The sequence below is a fragment of the Budorcas taxicolor genome, chromosome 5 (genome assembly GCF_023091745.1).
Source record: "Budorcas taxicolor isolate Tak-1 chromosome 5, Takin1.1, whole genome shotgun sequence".
Lineage (NCBI taxonomy): Eukaryota > Metazoa > Chordata > Mammalia > Artiodactyla > Bovidae > Budorcas > Budorcas taxicolor.
Genome location: NC_068914.1, coordinates 88,877,883 through 88,905,474, shown reverse-complemented (window position 1 = coordinate 88,905,474; position 27,592 = coordinate 88,877,883). Strand labels below are relative to the sequence as shown.

The 27,592-nt window shown below is 40.5% G+C and overlaps 1 protein-coding gene across 1 annotated transcript; it reads right to left on the bottom strand.

The window, feature by feature from the left end:
• Positions 1-11,918: 11,918 nt before the first annotated feature.
• On the bottom strand, positions 11,919-16,739 carry LOC128048559 (lysozyme C, intestinal isozyme). The gene is made up of 4 exons (XM_052640981.1): positions 16,523-16,739; positions 15,131-15,295; positions 13,172-13,247; positions 11,919-11,985 (listed from the first exon to the last, which is right to left on the bottom strand). Exons 1-4 carry the CDS (start codon positions 16,716-16,718, stop codon positions 11,919-11,921), a joined length of 504 nt encoding a protein of 167 aa, XP_052496941.1. The 5' UTR covers positions 16,719-16,739.
• Positions 16,740-27,592: the final 10,853 nt, after the last annotated feature.

The following is a 27,592-nucleotide window of genomic DNA, read 5'->3' as shown; positions in this document are numbered from 1 at the left end:
GTATGCTGCTGCTGCTGCTGCTGCTAAGTCGCTTCAGTCATGTCTGACTCTGTGTGACCCCATAGATGGCAGCCCACCAGGCTCCCCTGTCCCTGGGATTCTCCAGGCAAGAACACTGGAGTGGATTGCCATTTCCTTCTCCAATGCATGAAAGTGAAAGTGAAGTCGCTCAGTCGTGTCCGACTCTTAGCGACCCCATGGACTGCAGCCTTCCAGGCTCCTCCATCCATGGGATTTTCCAGGCAAGAGTACTGGAGTGGGTTGCCATTGCCTTCTCCAACTCCCTTGTATGACATTGAGAAATCAGGCACCCATTGTCTTTAATAACCTTGAGGTTTGTTGTGAACACATGCATATATTTGATCAACTTGACTGTTTGTAACCAATCTCCCAACACTGCACACCATGGATTTGATGCTGTGCACTCAGGCTTTGATACCTCTCATTGGGTCACCCCTTCCTCCACATCTGGACAGCTGCTTTGGTGTGTTATATCTTTGACACAACATGCTGGACCACTGTTTTTACAGGAAGGAGGGCAGAAAGGTTTTACTCTTGTTTATACCTGTATTCCAAGTACCTAGAACAGTGCCTATAACATCATATATGCCCAATAAAAATCAGTTGCTTGAATGAGTCTCCCTGATGAGTTAGTATATTCCCCGACCCTGGGGATTCTGAGTTTTCTTACTATCCAATCTCAGATGATTCTAATACAGTAGCTTCTGGGGCTCCAAGTATCAGATCTCAAATCTATATGACCAGCCATGGGAGGACAGCAGAGGGTCCAAACTCTAGTACAGCCTCTGGCTTCAAGATTTTAGGACCATTTTGCTATGAATAAAGGGTTTATTCACATCAGGATATCCAGAGGTGTAAGAAGAATTAGTCAAGGTAGAGGAGTGAGGCTTGAAGAGTCACAGCTCAGATGCACAGATAGGATATATCTAAGAAGCCGCAGGACAGACGTATAACAATGGCTGACTTAAGAAATAACCAGAGAGTAGCAAAAGTTGGCCTAACAGGGAAAGCAGTGGTTGTTGAAGATTTTGCTTAGTGTTTTTGATAAATGTCATGCCTTTACTTATACCTGTTATTTTAATACAATTAAGTTCTCAAGCCAAATTTTCACCCTTATACTGAGAACAAAGTAAAAATCGATGTGAAAGTTTCATCATGTTTAAAAGACATTCAGTTCTGATGTTGCTCAGTTTCACCTCAGGATATTATTTGACATGTAGAGTGATATTCCAGATGATTTTACTGGGCTCTTCCTGTAGCACTAATTATAACTAAGCCTTGAGCATATCTCTTGCACTTATATTTAGCAGACTTACTTAAAAAATATTTTATAGAAATTGCTAAAGGAAATTTAAAAGTTATATCATAAGTGACTAAAGTCATTCATAGACATAATGTTTTTCAGTTATATATATGCCTATTGTGCAAATTACATTTAAAAAATAATTTTATGTATTCATTTTATGTTTTGCTGTGCTGGGTCTTCATTGTGTGGGCTTTTCCATAGCTGAGGCAAGAAGGGGCTATCTCTAGTTGCAGTACATGGGCCTCTCCTTGGGGTGGCTTCTCTTGTTGCAGAGCTCTAGGGGGCTGGGGCTTCAGTAGTTGCTGTACAGGGCTCAGTAGTTGCAAGCCTCGGTCTCTAGAGCACAGGCTCAGTAGTCGTGGTGCACAGGTTTAGCTGCTCCGAGCACATGGGATCCTCTAGGTCAGGGATCGAACATGTGTCTCCTTCATTGGCAGGTGAATTCTTTACCACTAAGTCCACCAGGGAAGCAGCAAATTATATGGTAGACCATTCCAAATTTTTTACAAAGTTATAAATTCTCAGTGTTTCCAGAATGAAATGTTTCTACAGATTTGTTATGAAAGATGTTACTCCTCATATCTCCCACTTCACAGGCAACAATTTTCTACTCTTATAGCTTAATGTTAGGAATTTTAGACAGTGCCCTGTTGGCCTGATTGTTAGCATTTTGCACTTTCACTGCTGTGGCCCAGGTTCAATCCCTGGTCTAGGAATTGAGATAACACAAGCTGTGTGGCATGGCTGAAAAAAAAAGAATTTTATTTATACTCCCATGCTTTTATGTATCAGGCTTGTATTGCTTCTTCTTGATTTCTCCATTTTATGATATTGATCCCTATGGTTAAGGATTACGTTCTGTTTCCTCCTCCTGCATCTTCATCATACATGGCAACTTTCCCTAAAACCTATCCTTCTGATGTAACTATCTATACTTTATTAGATCAATACTCAGTTTTTACATAGTCATAAATACAATTATTTTCTTCTCTTATGCAATATTTTATTTCCCCTGGAGCTAAAAACTACATGATCTTAAACTGGCTTAGCTTTCTTTGTATCTATCATTAGTTCAACTCCCAACTTCAAGGTGGCTTCAATACTTTATTGAAGTATAGTTGATGTAAATACAATATTATATAAGTTTTAAGAGTACAACATAGCAATTCACAATTCTTAAAAATTGTATTTCATTTGTAGTTATAAAGTATTGGCTATATTCCTTGTATTGCCCAATATATTTGTGTAGTTTGCTTATTAATTTATTTTGTCTGTGCTACATGGCTTTCAAGATTTTAGTTTCCAACCAGGGTCCAAACCCGCACTCCCTGCAGTAGATGCATGGAATCCTATCTGCTGGACTGCCAGGGATTCTCAGCTCATTTATTTTATCCATAACAGTTTGCACCTCTTAATCCCCACTGCTATCTGCGTCTCCCCTTTGAATCTCCTCTTAGGATTTAGATGCAGATAGTATTTCATCAGTCTTATCTTTCTCCAAGATTTTTCATTTCTGCTATCAAAGTTTTAATTCCAACAGCTCTTTTTCACTCCCTGAGTATTCTTTTCTTCCTTCTTTTGTGTCATGTTTGCTATTTCTTATTTTATCTGGATATAGTAATAACAGTTTGGGTTTGTTTTGGCTTTAGTTGACTTCTCTATGTTTCCTCTTATATGCCATTTTGCTTTTTTTTAAATTTGAATTATATCTTTTCGTATTAGAGGCATTTCTCTGTTATTTGGCAATCCTTGGTTATCTAATTAAATTCAGGATTGGGAAACTTTAAAAGTCATTTGAGGTTCCAAGGGCCTATGTGGATTTGACCATGTGTACTTCTCAGAAGGATGACCTGGTTGGTTGAGTCAGTTTCACTGAGGCCCCTTAGATCTCCTCTTAGACTAGACACATCCCCAGGGCAGCCTCTCCCTCCTCTCTGCTCACACACACATAAAAAGGCCTGGTTGCCAGTACTTCAAGAGTTTAGTGGGGGATGAAGGGTTTAGTGGGGGATGAAGGTTTTAGTACCAGGCATGTGTTTGGCTAATCTACTTATTTTCTGTAGGGTATTCCTCCCTTAATCCTGTCTGGTGACTCTCAATGCAAAGGCCTTACTTTACCCCTGTTTTATCCCATGGGGGTAAATAAGGGGTAATTGTTCAGCTGAATTAAAAAAAATTTTTTGTGGTAAAAGTCACATAATATAAAGCATACTATTTTAACCATATTTAACTATATATTTCAGTGGCACTGAGTGCATTCACATTATTGTGCAACTCTCATTATCATCCATTCTCAAATTGTTCACCTTCCTACTGAACCTCTGACCCTGTTAAACACTAACTCCCCATTCTCCCTCCCCCAGCCCCCGGCATCTATCCGTGTCCTTTCTGACTCTATGAGTTTGAGTATTCTAGGTGTCTCCTCGGAGAAGGCAATGGCAACCCACTCCAGTACTCTTGCCTGGAAAATCCCATGGACAGAGGAGCCTGGTGGGCTGCAGTCCAGGGGGTCGCTAAGAGTCGTACACGGCTGAGAGACTTCACTTTCACTTTTCGCTTTCATGCACCGGAGAAGGAAATGGCAACCCACTCCAGTGTTCTTGCCTGGAGAATCCCAGGGACGGGGGAGCCTGGTGGGTTGCTGTCTATGGGGTCGCACAGAGTCGGACACGACTGAAGTGACTTAGCAGCAGCCGCAGCAGCAGCAGGTGTCTCCTATAAGTGGAATCAAACAGTATTTGTCTGCATCTAATACATATTCCCTTGTGGCTCAGCGGGTAAAGAATCTGCCTGCAATGCAGGAGACCTAGATTTGATGCCTGGGTTGGGAAGATCCCCTGAAGAAGTGAAAGGTTACCTACTCCAGTATTCTGGCCTGGAGAATTTCATGGACTATACAGTCCATGGGGTTGCAGAGTTGGACACGACTGAGTGACTTTTACTTTCAATGTACATTGGAATGTATTTTTAGGTAAATATATGTCCTACAAACAGATTATAACTTTTTTTTTTTTTCTGCTATGGGAACAGTTCAGTTCAGTTCAGTTCATTTCAGTCGCTCAATTGTGTCCAACTCTTTGCGACCCCATGAATTGCAGCACGCCAGGCCTCCCTGTCCATCACCAACTCCTAGATCTCAATAATCATCTATTTTATACATGGTAGTGTGTATATGCCAATCCCAATCTCCAAACTTATCCTACGTCAGTACCCAACTTGGTATCCATGTGTTTATTCCCTAAGTCTGTAGAACCTGAATATTTTTTAAACAGAATCTCAACCAATCTTTTTTTTCTAGCTTCTCTCTTCCTCCTCCCTTCCCTTACTTCCAGAGATCCCCACACCCACAAATTCCTGAGATTCAGGGAGTTCCTGCAGTGTGAACTGGCTAGCTTCTTAGCTCTGACCTCAGCTCCCAGGACTGCCCTATACCACTTACCTTAAGTGTTTCAATCCAGTAAGCACCACAGAAACAGATGACAGTCCGACTGAACTATCTGGAAATCAGCAGCCAGAAAGATAGGAGAAAAAAGACTATATTTTATCAAAGGAGGCATAGATAGCTGTGTCAAATCCTGCCAAGAAGCTAAGGAATTAGGGGAAGCGGCAGATGGATTTACTGATCCACTAGCTTTGTTCGTAGTGATGCTTTCTAAGGCCCACTTGACTTCACATTCCAGGATGTCTAGCTCTAGGTGAGTGATCACACCATAGTGACTATCTGGATTGTGAAAATCTTTTTTGTACAGTGATTCTGTGTATTCTTGCCACCTCTTCTTAATATCTCCTGCTTCTCTTAGGTCCATACCATTTCTGTCCTTTATTGAGCCCATCTCTACATGTCTCTAATTTTATTTTTGTCTTTGCCTTTTTATATGTATATATATATAGATAGATATATATTTAAATTTTTTATATTTTGGGCTGTGCTGAGTCTTTGTTGCTATTAGGGTTTTTCTCCAATTGCAACAAACAGGGGCTACTCTAGTTGTGCTCAGGCTTCTCACTGTGGTGGCTTCTCTTGTTGTGGAGCACTGGCTTTGGGGTGTACGGGCTTCAGTAGTTGAGCTCCCGGGCTCTAGAGAACAGGCTCAGTAGTTGTGGTGCATGGGCTTAGTGGCAGCAAATGGAACCTTTCCAGATCAGGGATCAAACCCTATGTTTCCTGCACGGGCAGACAATGACACAGAAGTTAGCTTGCAGAGACTCTCCTGGCCAGACCAGGGACAATGTGAACAACAAAATAAACGACAGCAATGGATTATAGCAAAGCTAGTAGAGGTGATGGAATTCCAATTGAGCTATTTCAAATCCTGAAAGATGATGCTGTGAAAGTGCTGCACTCAGTATGCCAGGAGATTTGGAAAACTCAGCAGTGGCCATAGGACTGGAAAAGGTCAGTTTTCATTCCATTCCCAAAGAAAGGCAATGCACAAGAATGCTCAAACTACTGCACTCATCTCACACGCTAGTAAAGTAATGCTCAAAATTCTCCAAGCCAGGCTTCAACAATACATGAACCATGAACTTCTAGATGTTTAAGTTGGTTTTCGAAAAGGCAGAGGAACCAGAGATCAAATTGCCAACATCCACTAGATCATCGAAAAAGCAAGAGAGTTCCAGAAAAACATCTATTTCTCCTTTATTGACTGTGCCAAAACCTTTGACTGTGTGGATCACAATAAACTGTGGAAAATTCTTAAAGAGATGGGAATACCAGACCACCTGACTTGCCTCTTGAGAAATCTATATGCGGGTCAGGAAATAATAGTTAGAATTGGACATGGAACAATAGACTGGTTCCAAATAGGAAAAGGAATATGTCAAGGCTGTATATTATAACCCTGCTTATTTAACTTATGTTCAGAGTACATCATGAGAAACGCTGGGCTGGAAGAAACACAAGCTGGAATCAAGATGGCCGGGAAAAATATCAATAACCTCAGATATGCAGATAACACCACCCTTATGGCAGAAAGTGAAGAAGAACTAAAGAGCCTCTTCATGAAAGTGAAAGAGGAGAGTGAAAAAGTTGGCTTAAAACTCAACAGAGATCATTCTGTCGTTTTTGAGATTGCATCCATGTACTGCATTTCAGACTCTTTTGTTGACCATGATGGGTACTCGATTTCTTCTAAGGGATTCCTGCCCACAGTAGTAGATATAATGGTCATCTGAGTTAAATTCACCCATTCTGGTCCATTTCAGTTCGCAGATTCCTAGAATGTTGACATTCACTCTTGCCATCTCCTGTTTGACCACTTCCAATTTGCCCTGATTCATGGACCTAACATTCCAGGTTCCTATGCAATATCGCTCTTTACAGCATTGAACCTTGCTTCTATCACCAGTCGCATCCACAGCTGGGTATTGTTTTTGCTTTGGCTCCATCCCTTCATTCTTTTTGGAGTTATTTCTCCACTGATCTCCAGAAGCATATTGGGCCTCTACTGACCTGGGGAGTTCCTCTTTCAGTATCCTATCATTTTGCCTCTTCATACTGCTCATGGGGTTCTCAAGGCAAGAATACTGAAGCGGTTTGCCATTCCCTTCTCCAGTGGACCACATTCTGTCAGACCTCTCCACCATGACCCACCTGTCTTGGGTGGCCCCACGGGCATGGCTTAGTTTAATTGAGCTAGACAAGGCTGTGGTCCATGTAATTAGATTGACTAGTTTTCTGTGATTATGGTTTGTGTGTCTGCCCTCTGATGCCTCTTGCAACACCTACTGTTTTACTTGGGTTTCTTTTACCTTGGATGTGGGGTATCTCTTCATGGCTGCTCCAGCAAAGTGCAGCTGCTATTCCTTACCTTGGACGAGGGGTATGTCCTCATGGCTGCCCCTCCTGACCTTGGGTGTGGAGTAACTCCTCTTGGCCCTCCTGTGCCCGCGTGGCCACTGCTCCTTGGACGTGGGGTTGCTCCTCTCAGACACCTCCCCTGACCTCGGGAGTGGGGTAGCTCCTCTCAGTCGCCACCCTTGACCTTGGAAAAAGGAAGGGAGTTCCAGAAAAACATCTATTTCTGCTTTATTGAGTATGCCAAAGCCTTTGACTGTGTGGATCACAATAAACTGTGGAAAATTCTTCAAGAGATGGGAATATCAGACCACCTGACCTGCCTCCTGAGAAACCTCTATGCAGGTCAGGAAGCACAGTTAGAACTGGACATGGAACAACAGACTGGTTCCAAATAGGAAAAGGAGTACATCAAGGCTGTATATTGTCACCCTGCTTATTTAACTTCTATGCAGAGTACATCATGAGAAACATTGGGCTGGAGTAAGCACAAGCTGGAATCAAGATTGCCAGGAGAAATATCAATAACATCAGATATGCAGATGATACCGCCCTTATGGCAGAAAATGAAGAGCAACTAAAAAGCCTCTTGATGAAAGTGAAAGAGGGGAGTGGAAAAGTTGGCTTAAAGCTCAACATTCAGAAAACGAAGATCATGGCATCCGGTCCCATCACTTCATGGCAAATAGATGGGGAAACAGTGGAATCAGTGGCTGATGTTATTTTTCTGGGCTCCAAAATTATTGCAGATGGTGATTGCCGCCATGAAATTAAAAGGCTTACTCCTTGGAAGGAAAGTTATGACCAACCTAGACAGAATATTAAAAAGCAGAGACATTACTTTGCCAACAAAGGTCTGTAGTCCAGGCTATGGTTTTTCCAGTGGTTGTGTATGGATGTGAGAGTTGGACTGCGAAGAAAGCTGAGCGCCAAAGAATTGGTGCTTTTGAAGTGTGGTGTTGGAGAAGACTCTTTAGAGTCCCTTGGACTGCAAGGAGATCCAGCCAGTCCATCCTAAAGGAGATCAGTCCTGGGTGTTCATTGGAAGGACTGATGCTGAAGCTGAAACTCCAATACTTTGGCCACCTGATGTGAAGAGCTGACTCATTTGAAAAAATCCTGATGCTGGGAAAGATTGAGGGCAGGAGGAGAAGGGCACAACAGAGGATGAGATGGCATCACCAACTCAATGGACCTGACTTTGGGTAGATTCTGGGAGTTCATGAAGGACAGGGAGGCCTGGCATGCTGTGGTTTATGGGGTAGCAAAGAGTCGGATATGACTGAACAAATGAACTGAACTGAACTGAATGGATTATGACTCATTATAATTGGAATAAAGTAGGAAGCCAGGGGTCCATCCTGATATAATGTATGCATGCCTGCATGTGCACTTACTCGTGTCCGACTCTTTGTGACCCCATGGATGGTAGCCCTCCAGGCTCCTCTGTCCGTGGAATTATCCTGGCAGGAATACTGGAGTGGGCAGCCATTTCCTTTACCAGGGGATCGTCTTGACCCTGAGATCAAACCCATGTCTTGTGCGTCTCCTGTATTGGCAGGCGAATTCCTTACCATTGAGCCCCTGGGGAAACCCATACTGATATAATAAGTCAATATAAAAATTGAAATTTTGATCAGGAACAAAATTTCTCAAAGTACCTCACCATCTCCCACATACTTCACGGTGGAGGTGACTTGCAGACATCACCTTGATCAAATGATCAATGTGTACATCATCAGTAATAGAACATTTCAAAGCTGGATGTCACCTGAAAGGATGCAATGGGAAGAGCACAAAATCACTTCTATGGTATCCCTGCCAAAGGTGCATAAGCTAATCTACTCCATAGAATATCAGAAAAGCCGTAAGCTGTTTTACACCATAGGTGGTTGAGGTCTTCAAAAGGGTTAAAGTCATAAAAGTCATGGAAAAAGGGATCTAGACTGAAGGAAACTGAGAAACATAATAACCAAATAAAACACTTGGTTCTTTTAATTAAGAAAAGCTTTTGGGACACTTGATGAAATTGCATAGAATCTGATGATTAAGTGGTCCTAATTTGTCAGTGTTCACCTCCTGATTTAGATGATGTTTTGAGGAGTTACACACTGAAGAATCAGAGCCACCAGGCACCATTTTGGCAGTATATTCTCAAAGTGTTCAGAAAACATAAAAGACTGTACTGTACTTGCATATTTTGGAGAAAATTGACATTATTTCAGTGTCTTCAAAAAGTTGGAAAAACTCATTTTTAGTGTTATACTTCAGCTAGAAGAGACAAATAAATGAATAAATATGTTTATCAAATGATTACAGGCTTGAGCCCTAGGGCACTCTAACTCTTAAATATCAGTCAGCGGAGAAATAGCCAGAATGGCTGTGAAGGAAGCATCAGTGAAGCAGGATGTAAAGGAGGAAAAGCTGAGGAAGAAAATGTTTTCAAAAGTAGGAAGTGGTTCACTCTGTCAAATGCTGCTGAGAGATCAAGGAGGATGAACAGAAAACAATTGATCACTGAACTGGCTCCAAGGCATCCTGGAAGGAGTCAGGCTGGAGCCGTTTTTAGCTGAGAAAGGACAGCAGTCAGATTGAGAAGAGTCACAAAGAGAAATGGAGGTGAGGATGTGGCGTGGGTGAATACAGATAACATCCCAGAAGTGTTACTGTTAAAGAAAATAAAAAATGTTATGTAGAGCTCACAGAGAGTTCTTTGTAAGAAGCAAGGTTACCAGGGCAGTTTGTACAGTGACGGAGATGATCCAGCAAAGAGGGAGAAACTCAGGATGCAGGAAACCCTCAGCCTAAACTGGAGTAGGGAGAGGGCTGTGATGAAATCTGCGTATGGAGACACTGCCCCTGGGAGGAGCAGATGCCTTTCATCATAGTGATAAACGGGAATGAAGTGAGGTTGGGCCCAGGGAAAGAAAGATGTGAGCTCTATTACGGTGGGGATGAAGGGAGAATTTTCTATGAGTTGCATCTGTTCTGTCAGTGTAACATGAAGCCAGCTCATCTACTGAGAGCAGTGTGTTGAAGCCCGGTAGTTGGGCGTGTGGGTTAGGACTTTGAAATGAGAGGAGAAGCAAATAGTGACAGCCATTTTAGAGAGTGGGGACACCAATACAGAACCGCAGAGAAGTGACTATGATGGCCAAGCAGATTTGAGTGCCCATTTGAGATTTATGTTTATGAATTTAAGGTGAGGGGAATTCCTTGGTGGCCCCATGATTAGGACTCTGTGCTTTCACTGTTTAGGGTGCGAATTCAAGCCCTGGCTGGGGAACTAAGGTCCCAGAAGCTGTGTGGCACCACCAAAAAATTTTTTTAATTTAAAATATTAAGTGAGATCTGTCAGTATGCTTATGGATTTCTTGCAACAACACCCAGCTATTTCATTACAGGTGAAGATGTAGGAAATACTAAGTGTCAGATCATTTTTTTCCCAAATATATACATATGTATTTTTTCAGAGACATTACATGGCTCTTATTACTTTGCTGACTAAGGTCCATCTAGTCAAGGCTATGGTTTTTCCAGTAGTCATGTATGGATGTGAGAGTTGGACTGTGAAGAAGGCTGAGCACGGAAGAATTGATGCTTTTGAACTGTGCTGTTGGGGAAGACTCTAGAGAGTCCCTTGGACTGCAAGGAGATCCAACCAGTCCATTCCGAAGGAGATCAACCCTGGGATTTCTTTGGAAGGAATGATGCTAAAGCTGAAACTCCAGTACTCTGGCCAACTCATGAGAAGAGTTGACTCATTGGAAAAGACTCTGATGCTGGGAGGGATTGTGGGCAGGAGGAGAAGGGGCCGACAGAGGATGAGATGGCTGGATGGCATCACGGACTCGATGAACGTGAATCTGAGTGAACTCCGGGAGTTGGTGACGGACAGGGAAGCCTGGCGTGCTGTTTTTCATGGGGTCACAAAGAGTCGGACATGACTGAGCGACTGAACTGAACTGAACTGAACAAAGGAAGACAAGGTATGAGTTGCAAAGCTTTTAATGAAAATGTTTGTACTTTTTTACTGCCTGTACAATTTCACATCTATTTAATAGCAATTAATTCAATGCTTGCAAGCTCATCTACCTCTGAATATGTCATAGAGTGTGAATCTAAGTTAATAAAATTAAGGAAAAGCATCAGCTCATCTAATCCTTCTTTATGTTCCAGAATCAGCAAGATGCATATATGAGTTCTTTACAAAGGCTAAAATAGGTTGATGTATAAATTGTGAGTTTATTTCTAAAGCTGTGTAAATGCAACATTTCTACAAAAACATTTAAATCAAAGGCCACACTGTATGAAAACAAAATTCTTAATTCAGGCTGTTTTCATATATAGCCATTTGGCATTCATCTCCTTTTGGCTGGACAGATGAAAATTCACATGCCTACACAGTGGGCCTTTGACCAAGATCAATTTGCTTAAAGATATTCTTTTGTAATATTTGTGTTAAATATTGGGGAGTACTTGTATCATTCAAAATTAAGTCTGGGTTATTTCTTTGATTAAGAACTTAATGTACTAGGGATACATTTGATAACTAAGGTTTTAGACAAATATTCACCAGCATTAGTTCTGTTTAGAACCTGAAATATGTTGTAGTAATAGCAAACAATAAACACATGAGGTAAGCATCAAGCCTCTTAGAAGAAAGACCACATGCTCCTGCTTCTGTGAAAGCATTATTTATTTGAAAGAGTGCTAGTATAACCTTTTACTCAACTATTACTTCTTAATATGAAAAAGAGACAGATGAGCAGAAGAAAGAAAACTCCAGAGTTACAGTTTGCAACCCTGAATATAACTGCTGACATTTCGGTTTCGACACTTGTTTTTCCACGCCACCCTGTAGAGAAAGATGAAACACACGGTAATAAGGTTAAAACATATCTTCATTGTTTATACATTCTTATACATAGTTCAGATCCTTTGGGAGAACAAAATTGTTTATCAATATATGAAATACAGGCTACAGACCGATCCGAGTATTGCTATTTATTAACTGGAGACATGTATACCAAGGCCTTCACATCTCCCCAAGGCTTCACTAGTGCACAGAATGCTGAACACAGATATTGAGTCTTGTGTAGTCCACAACACAACTGCAAAGCATGTTCCATATTTACTTACTTTCAAAATTAATTTCAAGAGATGACAAGGAATTGGTAGAGTGTGTAGAAACTTAAAAACTCTAGAAGCCCTTAAAATAAACTGAGGAACAAAATAATTAGATTCTGAATCAGTTAAAGTAGATTATTTCTATGCGATACACTGTTGAGCATAAATCTAATTTTTTAGATTTTCAGTTCTCAGTAGCATACCTTGGTCTTTGAGAATATTCCCTCACTTCTCTCGTAACAGTAGGGTAAAACTACTGTAAAACAGTAGGGTAAAACTCCCCCCTACCCTTTTTTTTTTTTGACCACACCACATGGCCTCTGGTATCTTAGTTCCCCAACCAGGTACCAGACACCCACCTCCTGAATTGAAAGCACAGAATCTAAACTACTAGGGAAGACCGCAGGTCTTTTAATGCCTAACGCATACCTTGCTCTGTAAAAGGAACTTACATAGTGTTGCAGTTTGAAGTTCATACTTCAAACACAAACAAACCAGCTCATAGAAAAATAGGTGAGATTTGTGGTTACCAGAGGTGGCTGTTGTGGGTGGGGTGAGGGGTGGGGAATTGGATGAAAGCAGTGGAAGGTACTACAAACTTCCAGGTGTAAGATAAACAAACACTAGGGATGTAATGTACAACATGATAATATAATTAACACTGCTATATCTTATCTATGAAAATAGATTAGAGTGTAAATCTTAAGCTTTTCATCACACACACAAAATTTTTTCTTCTGTTTCTTTAATTTTTTATCCATTGAGATCATGGATATTCACTGAACTTCCTGTGATAATCATTTTGGGATGTACATAAGTCATTATGCTGTACACCTTAAACTTAAAAAGTGCTGTGTGTCTATTATATCTCAACAACACTGGACAGAAAACAAAAACAAAAAAAAAGAACATACCATGCTGTAATGCCTTGCCGACTGACAATCTTCTTTGCACATGCTACAGCTTGAGTGATGTCATCTTTCAGCAAAGCTGAAAAAGAGGTGGTGAGAAATAAGGACAATGTTCACAGAAATTTCATGTAAATTTTAGGTTCAGCCAGCTTTATTCTCTTAGGCTGAGGAAAGAACAACTAAAATTATTTTTTTAAGAATCTCTTTATCTGTGAATATTGGGAGAAACTCTCTCCATTCCATCTCACTTAGCATGAAATAAAGCATTTGTTTCTCATTTGCCAAAATCATTCGAAGCTCTGAAACTATTAACAAATATGATAGAAGGTTCTCTTTTCACTGGACACTGTGAAAACAAAACAAAAACAAACAAGCAGAACCCAGTCTAGCAGTTTTTTGCTCAGCAATTCTACTAGTGGAAATTTATTCCAAAAAAAATAATGAGATATGTACCCAAGATATATGTGTTAATACAAGAGTTGGATTGATAAATTTTAGAATATTTATATAGTAGAATTCTATTCATCCAAAAAAATAATAAAGATTAATATTTGTTGAAAAAATGATTTTTTACAATGAAGAGCAAATTGTAAGCTGGTAAATATGATTCAGTTTCATTTTTGTTGAAGCACATTGCTTACATGTTTGTGAGTACAAATGTGCATAATACAGCTTTACATTCATGTGCTTGAGTGATGCATAATCTGAAAGAAAACTTGAATACCAAACCAGTGGTCATAAATCTCTGGGTAGTAAGAATTTTTATTCAATGACCACAGATTATTACACAATAAAAAATAATTTTTAAATCCTAACACTTAACTGAGTACAAAAGAATATCCAGAAACGAATCTTCTTTATTAGGAATTTTAATATTAAAAATTAAACAATATCAAATTTACAATACTTCTCAATATTTTACGCATTAAATATTGTATGTGTATGCACATTTGCTAAGTAGCTTCAGTCATGCCCAACTCTGTGAGACCCCATGGACTGTAGCCCCTCAGGCTCCTCTGTCTGTAGGGATTCTCCCAGGCAAGAATACTGGAGTGGGCTGCCATGCCCTCCTCCAGAGAATCTTCCCAACCCAGGGATCCAACCCGTGTCTCTTATGTCTCCTGCGTTGGCAGGCAGGTCCTTTACTACTAGCCTCACCTGGCAAGCCCTAAATATTGCATATGTTGTCTCAATTTGAAAAGGAACTCAATAGAATATTTGTTTCATTCTGATCAAACAAATCCATATATGAAATTGTTAGAATGATAGTGATTAAATATGAAGTGTATTTTTAGAGATGCACAGTAAAGAATTTAGAAATGGAATGTAATAATGTTTCTAATTCACTTTAAAATCACTCAGCAAAAAACCACCAACTGGATAATATATACATAAAAGAAGTAAACATGACAAAATGTTAACAACTGCTAAAGCACATATTATGCTGTTAAAGTACACATTTATGTTGATATGTGTTTCAAATTGTTCACATATTTAAAATATTTCATAATCAAAAGTAAAAGTTTTTTAAAAAGACCACATATATTCCTCCTCTTTGGTTAACTACTAATTCTTTCATTTTCCAATAAAGGAGTGTATATTTAAAACACACACACACACACACACACACACAACCTGATTATCCCTAAACCTTTCCCAAACAAGGTAAGTAGGAGGAATAACATTGTTCTTTACAAAGCATCAACATGTCCAGTTATAATAAAGTGATAGATCATTTCAAAAATTTTTGTATGTTAGCAAACAGCAACCTTTTATGATACCAGCTGTTTAATTTCTTACTTAAGGACTTATGAGATAGATAAAGCATTTCTAGAAGTTAAGATGGAGTTTTTCTAGGTCCATCATGAACTCTTCAAGATCTTTTCATTTGTATTGACTCTCTATTCTTGCAGATATAACCAGAAGACATCTGTGCCATCCCTCAACATTATCTTGTCTTACCACTGCAGGATACACCACAGCCATTAACTGCTCTTGGGGTTTTGCCATCATTACACCACCATTTGCTGTTGATCTGAAATATCCCATAATCCGTGCTTTTGCTTCCAGGATTGTAGTTTGTAACTTGTGTGTTATATCGGCTTTCTCCATAGATCAAACACATCCCTGGAAAAAAATGTATTTTTAGTAATAAACAGTAACATCATATGACTTATATTTCATAGCACAATTCTATTTTACTAATGACTTATTTTAGAAGCATAAAGATATATTTTACTTATAAATATTTTAACATTTGGTATTAAGGGCCCTTAAGAGAATTCTTTTGTTAGCAAATCATTTGAAAATACTAATGAAATAAGATAACATATTGCAAAAATATCAAAATATCTGTGTCTTCTATTACTATTAGCCTTCCCCTGCTCCCATCCCTCAGGTAAGATTGAGCCTTGAATGGAAAAAGCAACAGAGCTGTTGAGTTTATTTGGTCATTAGCAGCAGATATATATACCAGCGGAAAAATACCTTTATTAGGAAAAGTAAGGATTTTCTAGGAAAAAGAAAATTTCTTATGATACCTAAAGGTGACTATGGGTATCAAAATAGAATTCAGACAACAAGAATCATAGAATAGGAAAGACTATGTCATTCAGCCAGCCAGCTAGCCGGTTGCTCATTCATTCAGAAATGTTTATGGAGGGGAAATATCTGAATTTAATTTGAAAAATACAGTGATGACATTGACAAATATGGACTAAAGTACACAGTCACTTTTCCTTAAGGCACATCTTTAATTCTGCAGAAGAAAATGAAAATTAATTAATAGAGAGTCAGAATAATAAGATATATTTTCATGCTGCATTTCAGGGATACTTATGTAGATATTGATTGAGGGAAGATAGGTTTCTACTGTCCCTGTTTTAAGAGTTCAATGTAAGTTTTAAAAAACTTTACTGTTAAAAGCTCAACATCATGGTAGGGGGATTAAAACAAACAAACAAACAAACACTGCCTACTCAGGCTTGCAGAACACAAGTTCCAAACTGGAAATGGGTAGAGTCAAACACTAAGGGCTTGAAAGACATATCCCAGGTTCTGAAATATATCTTAGACTCAGCCTTCATGTGCCAGCCGGCAAATTTAGTGGCACTAGAGGAGTATATGGGGATCTGGCATGCTTAGAATGGTATAGAATTTGACCCTCCCATGACTCATTCCGTCACCTGGTACCTCTAATTCTAAAGGAATCTTTGATGTTTTTAACCATTGTAAATGTACAAACCTGCTAAGAAATAAAAAAAGCCCATTCACTCAAAGTCTTTCTTCTTCCTCTGTTAGTGTCTGTTCCACACCTGGCTAACTGTTTGAAAGGATGAAGAAGAGTTAACTTACAATTTGCCAGGCTGACTCCCTTATAGCCATCCAGTCCAAATCTTCTCAGTGTTCTCGCAAGCTCACATCTCTCAAAGACCTTGCCCTGGACAGTGACAGAAAGGAGGAGAAGCCCCAGAATAAAGAGAGCCTTCATGTTGACTGAGAAGCCAGACCTCCAGGCTGACCAGGGTGAGCTGGAGTTGGTATTTAACATCTTTTCACTTCCCTCTTCTCTGATCAGTTTGGGGGCTCCACCCTTGGAGACATGTGGAAAGCAGGGACTTTTTATTGCTTCACTTACACTAAAAGTTTTGTTCTGTATGTTTGCAGAGGGGTATTCTGATGTCCTAAGAGTTAATTGCAAGAAAATTATGAAAGATATTGCTCAGGAAGAACTGGGATTATCACTATTGAATTTGAGCAACTATAAAGAAATAAAAACCCTGAATGAACATTTTACACAACTGAAAATGAGTTCCCATCTTGATTAACATTCATTTGCATGGTGTTGTTTTATATGCTTTCATTATATTATCATCTTTTTCCTTAAAATTGTTTTATATACATTTTCCACAAAACAATATGGCACACTGCCTGGTGTTCTGACAGGTATGTAGCACCATACCGTGGTGCTCAATCAGATTCCTCTACTAACATTTTTGGTGTCTATTATAAATTCTTAATTTATGAATCACTGTTTTACTATAATAAGTAAGCTCATGTGAACAATATTCCTAACTTCTTTCTGACAATGCCTTATTTCACATTTCCATGTTAGAACATATAATGCAAAAGAAAGTGAAAGTGAAAAGAACTTAATAGTAAAACCTACAGAAGGATAACAGAATATGCCACCCAAAAATCTTCCCCTTTAGCACAAGGATTATTTAGAGCTGAAGGCAATTGAGAAGAAACAGATCCAAGAAAAATTCTCTGCTCTCCTCCTGTTTTCCTGAAAGCAAAGCATAAATTTGTGCAGATATTAATCATTTTGATTAATTGACACTTATCAGCCCCAAGACAGCAACAGAGGACTCAACAAAATAACCTTTACTGAGTAGCTGGTATCTTCCATCAGTTTCTAATGTATTTATTGTTCCACAGTTTGCAAACCTTGAGGCCTCAGTTCAGTTCAGTCTCTCAGTCGTGTCCGACTCTTTGGGACCCCATGAATCGTAGCACGCCAGGCCTCCCTGTCCATCACCATCTCCCGGAGTTCACTCAGACTCATGTCCATCAAGTCAGTGATGCTATCCAGCCATCTCATCCCCAGTCGTCCCCTTCTCCTCCTGCCCCCAATCCCTCCCAGCATCAGAGTCTTTTCCAATGAGTCAACTCTTCACATGAGGTGGCCAAAGTACTGGAGTTTCAGCTTTAGCATCATTCCTTCCAAAGAAATCCCAGGGCTGAGCTCCTTCAGAATGGACTGGTTGGATCTCCTTGCAGTCCAAGGGACTCTCAAGAGTCTTCTCCAACACCACACTTCAAAAGCATCAATTCTTCAGCGCTCAGCCTTCTTCACAGTCCAACTCTCACATCCATACATGACCACAGGAAAAACCATAGTCTTGACTAGATGGACCTTAGTCGGCAAAGTAATGTCTGAGGCCTAGCACTCTTTTCCTCTGTCTTGTTGCTACTTTTAAAGTATATTGTTCTTTGGTTAAGATAATCTGTAAGTCCAAGTTTTAACCATGTTTTTAAGTTATTCCTGTTAACATTTCTCATAAGTATATATGAGATATACATGCTAATATACTTGTTTACTTTTCTCTTGTTAATCTTTCATACCAGCCAAAAACTTAGTAAGGTGAAATGAAACAAATGTTTCCTCCTGTGCCGTTTCTAGTTATAAGGATGAGACAGTGAAGTGTGGAACACTCCACTGTTCCCTGGAGACTGCAGTTGAGATATGGGATAACTGACAGCAGACCTGAGAATTTTTACTATGTCAGTCTCCCAGCTCTCTGTCTGCAGTGCACAGTTAAGAGAGGAAGATAACAGTTTTTCCCTGTCCCTACCTTTGTGAATTCACATTGGCAGAAGAAAAACATTTGTGAAAATAGATCTTGAATTGGGACTCTTGAAGTGAAGAGGAGCTAAAAAGCCTCTTGATGAAAGTGAAAGAGGAGAGTGAACAAGTTGGCTCAAAGCTCAACATTCAGAAAATGAAGATCATGGCATCTGGTCCCATCACTTCATGGGAAATAGATGGAGAAACAGTGGAAACAATGTCAAACTTTATTTTGGGGGGCTCCAAAATCACTGCAGATGGTGATTGCAGCCATGAAATTAAAAGACACTTACTCCTTGGAAGAAAAGTTATGACCAACCTAGATAGCATATTCAAAAGCAGAGACATTACTTTGCCGACTAAGGTCCGACTAGTCAAGGCGATGGTTTTTCCAGTGGTCATGTATGGATGTGAGAGTTGGACTGTGAAGAAGGCTGAGCGCTGAAGAATTGATGCTTTTGAAGTGCGGTGTTGGAGAAGACTCTTGAGAGTCCCTTGGACTGCAAGGAGATCCAACCAGTCCATTCTGAAGGAGCTCAGCCCTGGGATTTCTTTGGAAGGAATGATGCTAAAGCTGAAACTCCAGTACTTTGGCCACCTCATGTGAAGAGTTGACTCATTGGAAAAGACTTTGATGCTGGGAGGGATTGGGGGCAGGAGGAGGAGGGGACGACTGAGGATGAGATGGCTGGATGGCATCACTGACTCGATGGATTCGAGTCTGAGTGAACTCCAGGAGTTGGTGATGGACAGGGAGGCCTGGCATGCTGCGATTCATGGGGTTGCAAAGAGTTGGACTGAAATGAGCGACTGAAATGAACTGAACTGAATTGAATTTGGTTTTGGCAATCAACACCTATGGTTATTGATTCTTAGCCTCCCTGAAGGAGTCATGCTTTCCTTTGTTGCCATCATTTGTCAGAAGAATGAAAAACCATGAAATGAGAATCTCCATTTGTTTTATGTATTGAGAACTTGGCTTTGTCACCAGTGAGGATTCTTGCTCTGGATCCTGCCACTGGGGGGTGCAGGTTGTCTGTTAGGCTGGCATCAGCAGCCAGCCAGCTGGGAGCCTACAACATGAAGTGACAGGCAGCATTTTCTTTGTCCAACCATGCCAGCTTTTAGGGGAGTTTGAATAAAGTATCCAAGTCCATAAGAGGCCATAATGGCCTCTACCTTTGTTGCCTGGTTTTGAAAGGAAAACTCTCTTAGTAGTATCATCTTCTGGTAACACAGGTTAGGAGGCCAGTGATTTAAGGTGTCACTTGGTGGGAGATAGAGGCTTCTTTGCCACCTGTGACATGGAAGGTCTTTGCTTTCTTAGGCTTTCTCTGGAGAGGCCTTGCATCTTGGGAGGGCTACATTTCTTAGGGGACACCTCTCATGTCCATGGGTAAGCTCTAATATTGTTGTTTTTTTTAAATTTATTTATTTTATTGGAGGCTAATTACTTTACAATATTGTAGTGGTTTTTGCCAAACATCAACATGAATCAGCCATGGGCTCATGTGTGTTCCCCATCTAGACCCCCTCTCCCACCTCCCTCCCCATTCCATCCCCCAGGGTCATCCCGGTGCACCAGCCCTGAGCACCCTCTCTCATGCATTGAACCTGGACCGGCAATCCGCTTCACATATGATAATATACACATTTCAATGCTACCCTCTCAAATCATCCCACCCTCACCTTCTCCCGCAGAGTCCAAAAGACTGTTCTTTACATCTGTGTCTCTTTTGCTGTCTCACATATAGGGTCATCATTACCATCTTTCTAAATTCCGTATATATGCATGAGTATACTGTATTGGTCTTTTTCTTTCTGACTTACTTCACTCTCTATAATAGCTTCCAGTTTCATCCACCTCATTAGAACTGATTCAAATGCATTCTTTTTATTGGCTGAGTAATATTCCATTGTGTATATGTACCACAGCTTTCTTATCCATTCATCTGCTGATGAGCATCTAGGTTGCTTCCATGTCCTGGCTATTGTAAACAGCACTGTGATGAACATTGAGGTACACGTGTCTCTTTCAATTTTGGTTTCCTTGGTGTGTATGCCCAGCAGTGGGATTGCTGGGTCATATGGCAGTTCTATTTGCAGTTTTTTAAGGAATCTCCACACTGTTCTCCATAGTGGCTGTACTAGTTTGCATTCCCACTAATATTGGTTTTAAGTCATAAAAAGACTCACTGGTTTGAAGTCAGAACTGAAATAGGTATACTGAAGATTTGGAGTTTTACACCTAAAAGTATTTTTTAAATTTTATTTATTTATTCATTTATTTATTTATAGCTAAACTGGGTCTTCGTTGCTGCGTGCAGGCTTCTTCTAGTTGCTGTGAGCAGAGGCTACTCTCTAGTTGTGGAGGGTGTGCATCTCATTGCAGTGGCTTCTCTTGTTACCAAGCATGGGCTCCAGATCCCCGGGTTCAGTAGTTGCAGAGCATGGCCCAGTAGTTGTGGTGCAAAGGCCTAGTCACCCCTCAGCATGTGGAATTTTCCCAATCAGGGATCAAACCCATGTACCCTGCATTGGCAGGAGGATTCTTAACTGCTGGACCACCAGAGAAGTGCCTAAAAGGACTTTTTACAACTAAGTTATTTTATTTCTGGCTGTCCTGGGTCTTCATTGCTGCTCGAGCTTTTCTCTGGTTGTGCAGAGGGGGTGCTGCTCTCTTGTGTGTGGGCTTCTCATTGTGGTGGCTTCTCTTGTTTTTGACCACAGGCTTAAGGGCACACAGGCTTCAATAGTTGGGATTCATGGGCTCAGTATTTCAGGTCCCAGCCTTAAGAGAACAGGCTTAGGCATTGTGGTGCACAGACTTGGTTGCTCTGGGGCATGTGGGATCATCCTATATCAGGGATTGAACCCGTGTATACTGCATTGGCAGGTGGATTCTTTACCACTGAACTTCCAGGGAAGACTGATAAAGGGATTTTTCAAAGAACTCTAATATGGACAGGTTCAAAATTGGGAAAGGAGTTCATCAAGGCTGTATATTGTCACACTGCTTACTTCACTTCTACACAGAGTGCACGTGTGCCTGCATGCTAGGTCACTTCACTCATGTCCAGCTCTGTGCAACCCTATGGACTGAAGCCCACCAGACTCCCCTATGCATGGGGATTCTCCAGGCAAGAATACTGGAGTAGGTTGCCATGCCCTCCTCTAGGGAATCTTCCCAACCCAGGGATCAAACCTACATCTTTTATGTTTCCTGCATTGGCAGGTGGGTTCTTTACCACTAGTGCCACCTGGAAAGCCCTCTATGCAAAGTACATCATGTGAAATTCTGGACTGGATGAAGCACAAGATGGAATTGAGATTGCTGGCAGAAATATCAATAACCTCAGATATGAAGATGACACCACTCTAATGGCAGAAAGCAAAGAGTAACTAAAGAGCCTCTTGATGAGGGTGAAAGAGGAGAGTGAAAAAGCTGGCTTAAAACTCAAAATTTTTAAAACTAAGATCATGGCATCTGGTCCCATCACTTCATGGCAAGTAGATGGGGAAAAAAATGGAAACAGTGACAGACTTTATCTTCTTGTGCTCCAAAATTACTGCGGACGGTCAATGCAGTCATGAAGTTAAAAGACGCTTGTTCCTTGGGAAAAAGCTATGATAAACCTAGACAGCAAATTCAAAAGCAGAGACATTACTTTGCCAACAAAGGTCCATCCTGTGAAAGCTGTTTTTTCCAGTAGTCACGTATGGATGTGAGAGTTGGACCATCTGTTTGAAGGCTGAGCACTGAAGAATTGATGCTTTCAAACTGTTGTGCTGGAGAAGATTCTTGAGAGTCCCTTGGACTGCAAGGAGATTAAACCAGTTGATCCTAAAGGAAATCAACCCTGAATATTCATTGGAAGGACTGATGCTGAAGCTGAAGTTCCAATAATTTGGCCACCTGATGCGAAGTGTGGGCTCACTGGAAAAGACCCTGATGCTGGGAAAGATTGAGGGCAGGAGGAGAAGAGGGTGACAGAGAATGAGAGGGTGGGATGGCATCATCGACTCAATGGACATGAGTTTGAGCAAGCTCTGGGAGATAGTGAAGGACAGGGAAGCCTGGTGTGTGCCAGTCCATGGGGTCACAAAGAGCTGGACACAACTGAGTGACTGAACAGTAACAACAATCTTAAACTAATGTCTTTGTGGTACCTATAGGAAGATCAGATTGAAGAAAGAGAGAGAAAGAAAGAAAGAAAGAAAGAAAAGAAGTATATATGGAATTACCTTGGCTAGTGTGAGAAAAACTAAAACACTTCCTTAACAAGATTAGGAGGGGAATATCAGATAAAAACTTCAAGAACTGCAAATGGTACTCAAGTAGGTGTAAAATTTATGTAAATGTTAAAAGCCAGGAAATAGGTTTGACAAAGGTCCAGAGAATGTACAGAAAGGCTTCATAGATTGTCCCTTACTCTATAAGCAGACCCCATCAGGTCCAGACCCTCCCACATTTGGGGCTGGCACTACAAAATAAAAATTATTGAGCTATATTATCCTACCATCAAAGAAAAGGAAAGCATTATAGTGCTTATCCTAGATTTCTGTTAATAGGAAAATATGTCCCTGAGTTCCTTCTTAGATAAAACCAACAATTCTTTCTCAGTCCCTTGGAAATATGGATCTTACCATATCTTTAAAGTGTAAGCATCCAAAGAGATAAGTGTTGACTAAAGCAAACATGGGACTGTTAAAAAAAAAGAAAGAAAGAAAAGAAAGATTTTATAAAAAAAAAAAATAAATTGCTGTTTGGTATTTCCATAAGCTCCCTTGCCCTAGATTTTGTTCACAGCCTCCATAAGATTATCTATTAAAGACAAGTAAAAATCTTACAAGTACATTTCCAGAAATACTGGTAAAATGCTTCAGCCATCTGAATGTGTAAATTTAAATTGTTCCATCTGCCAGAAACACCATTTAGATCCAGCTATTCTTTTATAATAATTAAAAGAACATAACTATTCTTTTTGTTTTAATTTACAAACCATAGAAGTTTATTTCTCACAGTTCTGGAGGCTGGAAAGCCCAAGATCGAGGCATTGGCACTGTGATTTCTTCTACAGGTTCTCTTCCTGGTTTGCAGCCGGCACCTTCTTGCTGTTCCTCACGTGGTGGAAGGGTCTTTGTGGGGTCTGTTTTATGAGAACACTAATCCCATTCATGAAGGCTCCACCTTTATGACCTGAGAACTACTCAAAGGCCTCATCTCCTAATATATCATCTTTGGGGTTTTAGGACGTCAACATCTGAATTCAGGGGAGTACAAACAATATAAATATTCTTTTATAAGTTCATCTCAAGGTTCAGTGGTAATGTTTTGAAATTTTTATCTCTAAAAGGGAGTTAGCTTCCTGCCCTAGAAATTTGCTACCAGTTGATAATTGCTTAAATGAATATTCTTATGTTTCAGGATTTGTTCTCAAGAAATTTTAGTGTTCTGGGACTCTGTCAAGTGATCTTAATTAGGGGTTTTGGGTTATTGAAAAAAGGGGAAATTTATTAACAGGTCTTCCTTGATTTACTGTGGGGTTACATTCTGATAACCCATCATAAGTCAGAAATAACATAAGTCAAAAATGCATTCTACACATCTAACCTACCAAACATCATAGTTTTGCCTAGCATACCTTAAATCTCCCTGGGACACATTCATTAGCCTACACTCAGGCAAAATCATCTGACACAAAGCCTGTTTTAGAATAAAGTGTTGAATATGTCAGGCAATATTGAATATGCTCCTGAAAGTAGAAGACAGAATGGTTGTCTGGGTACAGAATTGTTTTAAGTATATTGGTTGTTTACCCTTGTAAACAAAAGGTAACACTAGGCTGGGATAAGATCACATTTCAAACTCCAAGTATATTTTCTACTGAATGCATACCACTTTTACGCCATCGTGAAGTTGAAAAACCATAAGCCATGTTGAAGTTGGAAGACCTTCTGTATGGTAACAGCAAATTCAGACACAGTGCATGCCATGTCCCAGGCATTATTCTAACAAGCTTAATATGTATTAACTCACTTAACTCCCCTTGAAAAAGGTATTGTCAACATTGGCATTTTACAGATGAGGAAACAGAAATTCACTGAAGTCCAGCAGTTTGCCCACAGCCCCTCTGGGAGTGAGTAAAAGGCCCCCCTGCCTGTCCACCTGCTTTTCCTGTAAGCTCCACCCAACACTTCAGTAAAACTACCTATTAAAGGCCCATCAGAGTGCCTCTAACAGGAAGTTCATCTGAAAGCAGGCCAGTTAGAAGAGTTGGGATCTGCGGGAAGTGGAAGGACAGGCTTGGTGTCAGAGTGCTGTATCATCCTTTTGTCGTTGCTATTCACTTAGCATTCCATTTAAGTGGTCATACTAAGTTACACAGAAGGAGACGCCTACCTATGTTTTTGTTTATAGGTTCTTTTGCATGTAAGAAGCTGACAAGTCACATAATCAAACCTTGTGATCATTGTGCTCATTGTTACTAGGGTAATTCCCTGGCTCCACCCGAAAAATAGCTTCAGGGAGAAGTCACAGTTCCCAGGAGCCACCAAATACTTGCAAAGGCTGGAGTTTTACTTCCTCATCAAGAATGAGCCTCTCCAAAGAAACACGGGAAACTAAGTATGCAAATTCTTGAAAGTATACATTTGCCTGGTGTGAATCACTACTTGCTTAATTAGGTGCTTAGTTAAGAAAACAGCTTTGTATAAGGATGGGGGGAGAAATAGGGACAGGAGGTGGTGGAGATGGTGCTGGAAAGGGATGGGCAGGATAAATAACTGTTAGGGCAAATGTGTTAATTCTATCTGCAGAGTTTTTTGGTTTTTAATTTTTATTGGTTTGGGGGTTTTGGAGGGTTTTTCAGGTTTTGGTATCATTTTGATTTGTTTTCTGGCAGATCTTTCTCTTTAATTCTACAAGGTGAGAATGATGAAGCAGAAAACAGACCCTCTGATCTTAGTGACGACAGCTTCCAAAGTTACTTGTTAATCACTTGGTGGCTGTTGAACTCTGAAATCTCCTCTTTTACTTTCTGAGAAAGGTGAGAATTCCATTTTTAAAAGTTTGCAGACAGAAAACATCAGGATTCTGTAAACTTCATAAGAAGTTGGGTTTTGGCTTTGTGTCTAGGAGGGAGTCCCTTTATCCAGGAGAGTTGGTTTTGATCTTTCTAGGCAACAAGGCTTACCGTGGATGCTCCTCTCTCTTCAGCAGCCACAGGTCTGCTTGTGGCCTGGCGTGTGCACCCTCCCCTCGCTTTAGCCACCCTGTGTGGACACAGGAGATTAATTAAACCCTGTGAAGTTCCTTTTCTTTCAAGTTCTGCTTGAGAGAACATTCTGATTTTCAAGTGAGAAAATTTGTTTAAGTTCTAGTCATTCTGGAGCAGCATCCTGAGGTGTCTTGCCACAAGTTAGAATCCTTGAATTATAGGCTGGGAGGCGATAGCTTAAATTCAAATCTTTTTCTTGCATGTGTGATCTCTCAAGGAAAATGTTCCAAGTCCATGACTTATAGGTAAAACTGAGCATGTCATTAAATGATGGAGGCTAATAAAAAATGGAGGCTTCTCTTTTGGCTCAATGGTAAAGAATTAGCCTGCCAATGCAGGAGATGCAGGTTTGATCCCTGGGTCAGGAAGAATGCCTGGAGAAGAAAATGGCAGCCCACTCCAATGTTCTTGAGTGGGAAATCCCACAGACAGAGGAGCCTGGTGGGCTACAGTTCATGGGGTCATGAAAGAGTCAGACATGATTTAGTGACTATAACAACAGCAACAATGAAAGAGGCTTGTCTGAGAATTTACATGGCAGGCTTAGAAATCCAGGAACTTGACTGTCATCCTTCAGAAAAGCCCTAGCCTCATTGCCTTTGTTCCAGACAAATTTTCTGTGGGCATTTGTGTGTTTGGAAAGGGTATGTGCTTCAAGGAAGACAAGGAGCAGTGTGCAGGGTGTGGGTGAGGCCAGGAATGGTGTTCCTGTCCCTTCTGTCATGCCTGTGTCACTTTGTGCCACCCTCCACCCCTGGCTTGCTTTTAAAATTTCTGTTGTTTTGCAAGCAAGGTGAGCCAAGCAGAGGCACTTGGGGGATAAGTTGTTGTGAAGCTTATAGTTGGGAAAGGGTGGTGTTTAAGATCTGTTAGATTGTATTTTAAGACAAAACAGAGGTAATTACTCTATTTCTTTATGGACCACCTGCAGAACTACTGGAGGTACTGACTTTTAAAAAGAAGAGTTTTCTATACCCCCACAAAGTTGATATTAAGCCCTGAGAATCTGTTATTTTAACAGGCATGCCACGTTTTTTCAAATATTAACTGTAAATCTTAGAGCTTCACAGAGTATTTCATAGACTGAAGGGATATATACATGGGCACAGTTCTCTCTCTTTAAAAAAATTACTTCCACATTGAGAGTAATGGCCAGCCTGCAAAGAGATTCCCTATCCTGCCTCACTTAGCCCTGGAAAGGATTCAGTTCAGTTCAGTCGCTCAGTCATTTCCGACTCTTTGCGAACCCATGGACTGCAGCACACCAGGCCTCCCTGTCCATCACCAGCTCCCGGAGTCTACTCAAACTTATGTCCATTGAGTCAGTGATGCCATCCAACCATCTCATCCTCTGTCCTTCCCTTCTCCTCCTGCCTTCAATCTTTCCCAGCATCAGGGTCTTTACAAATGAGTCTGTTCTTCCAATCAGGTGGCCAAAGTATTGGAGTTTCAGCTTCAGCATCAGTCCTTCCAAAGAATATTCAGGACTGATTTCCTTTAGGATGGACGGGTTGGATCTCCTTGCAGTCGAAGGGACTCTCAAGAATCTTCTCCAACCCCACGGTTCAAAAGCAACAATTCTTCAGCACTCAGCTTTCTTTATAGTCTAACTCTCACATCCATACATGACCACTGGATGGACCTTTGTTGGCAAAGTAATGTCTCTGCTTCTTAATATGCTGTCTAGGTTAGTCATAGCTTTCCTTCCAAGGAGCAAGCGTCTTGTAATTTCATGGCTGCAATCACCATCTGCAGTGATTTTGGAGCCCAAAAAACATAAAGGCTGATACTGTT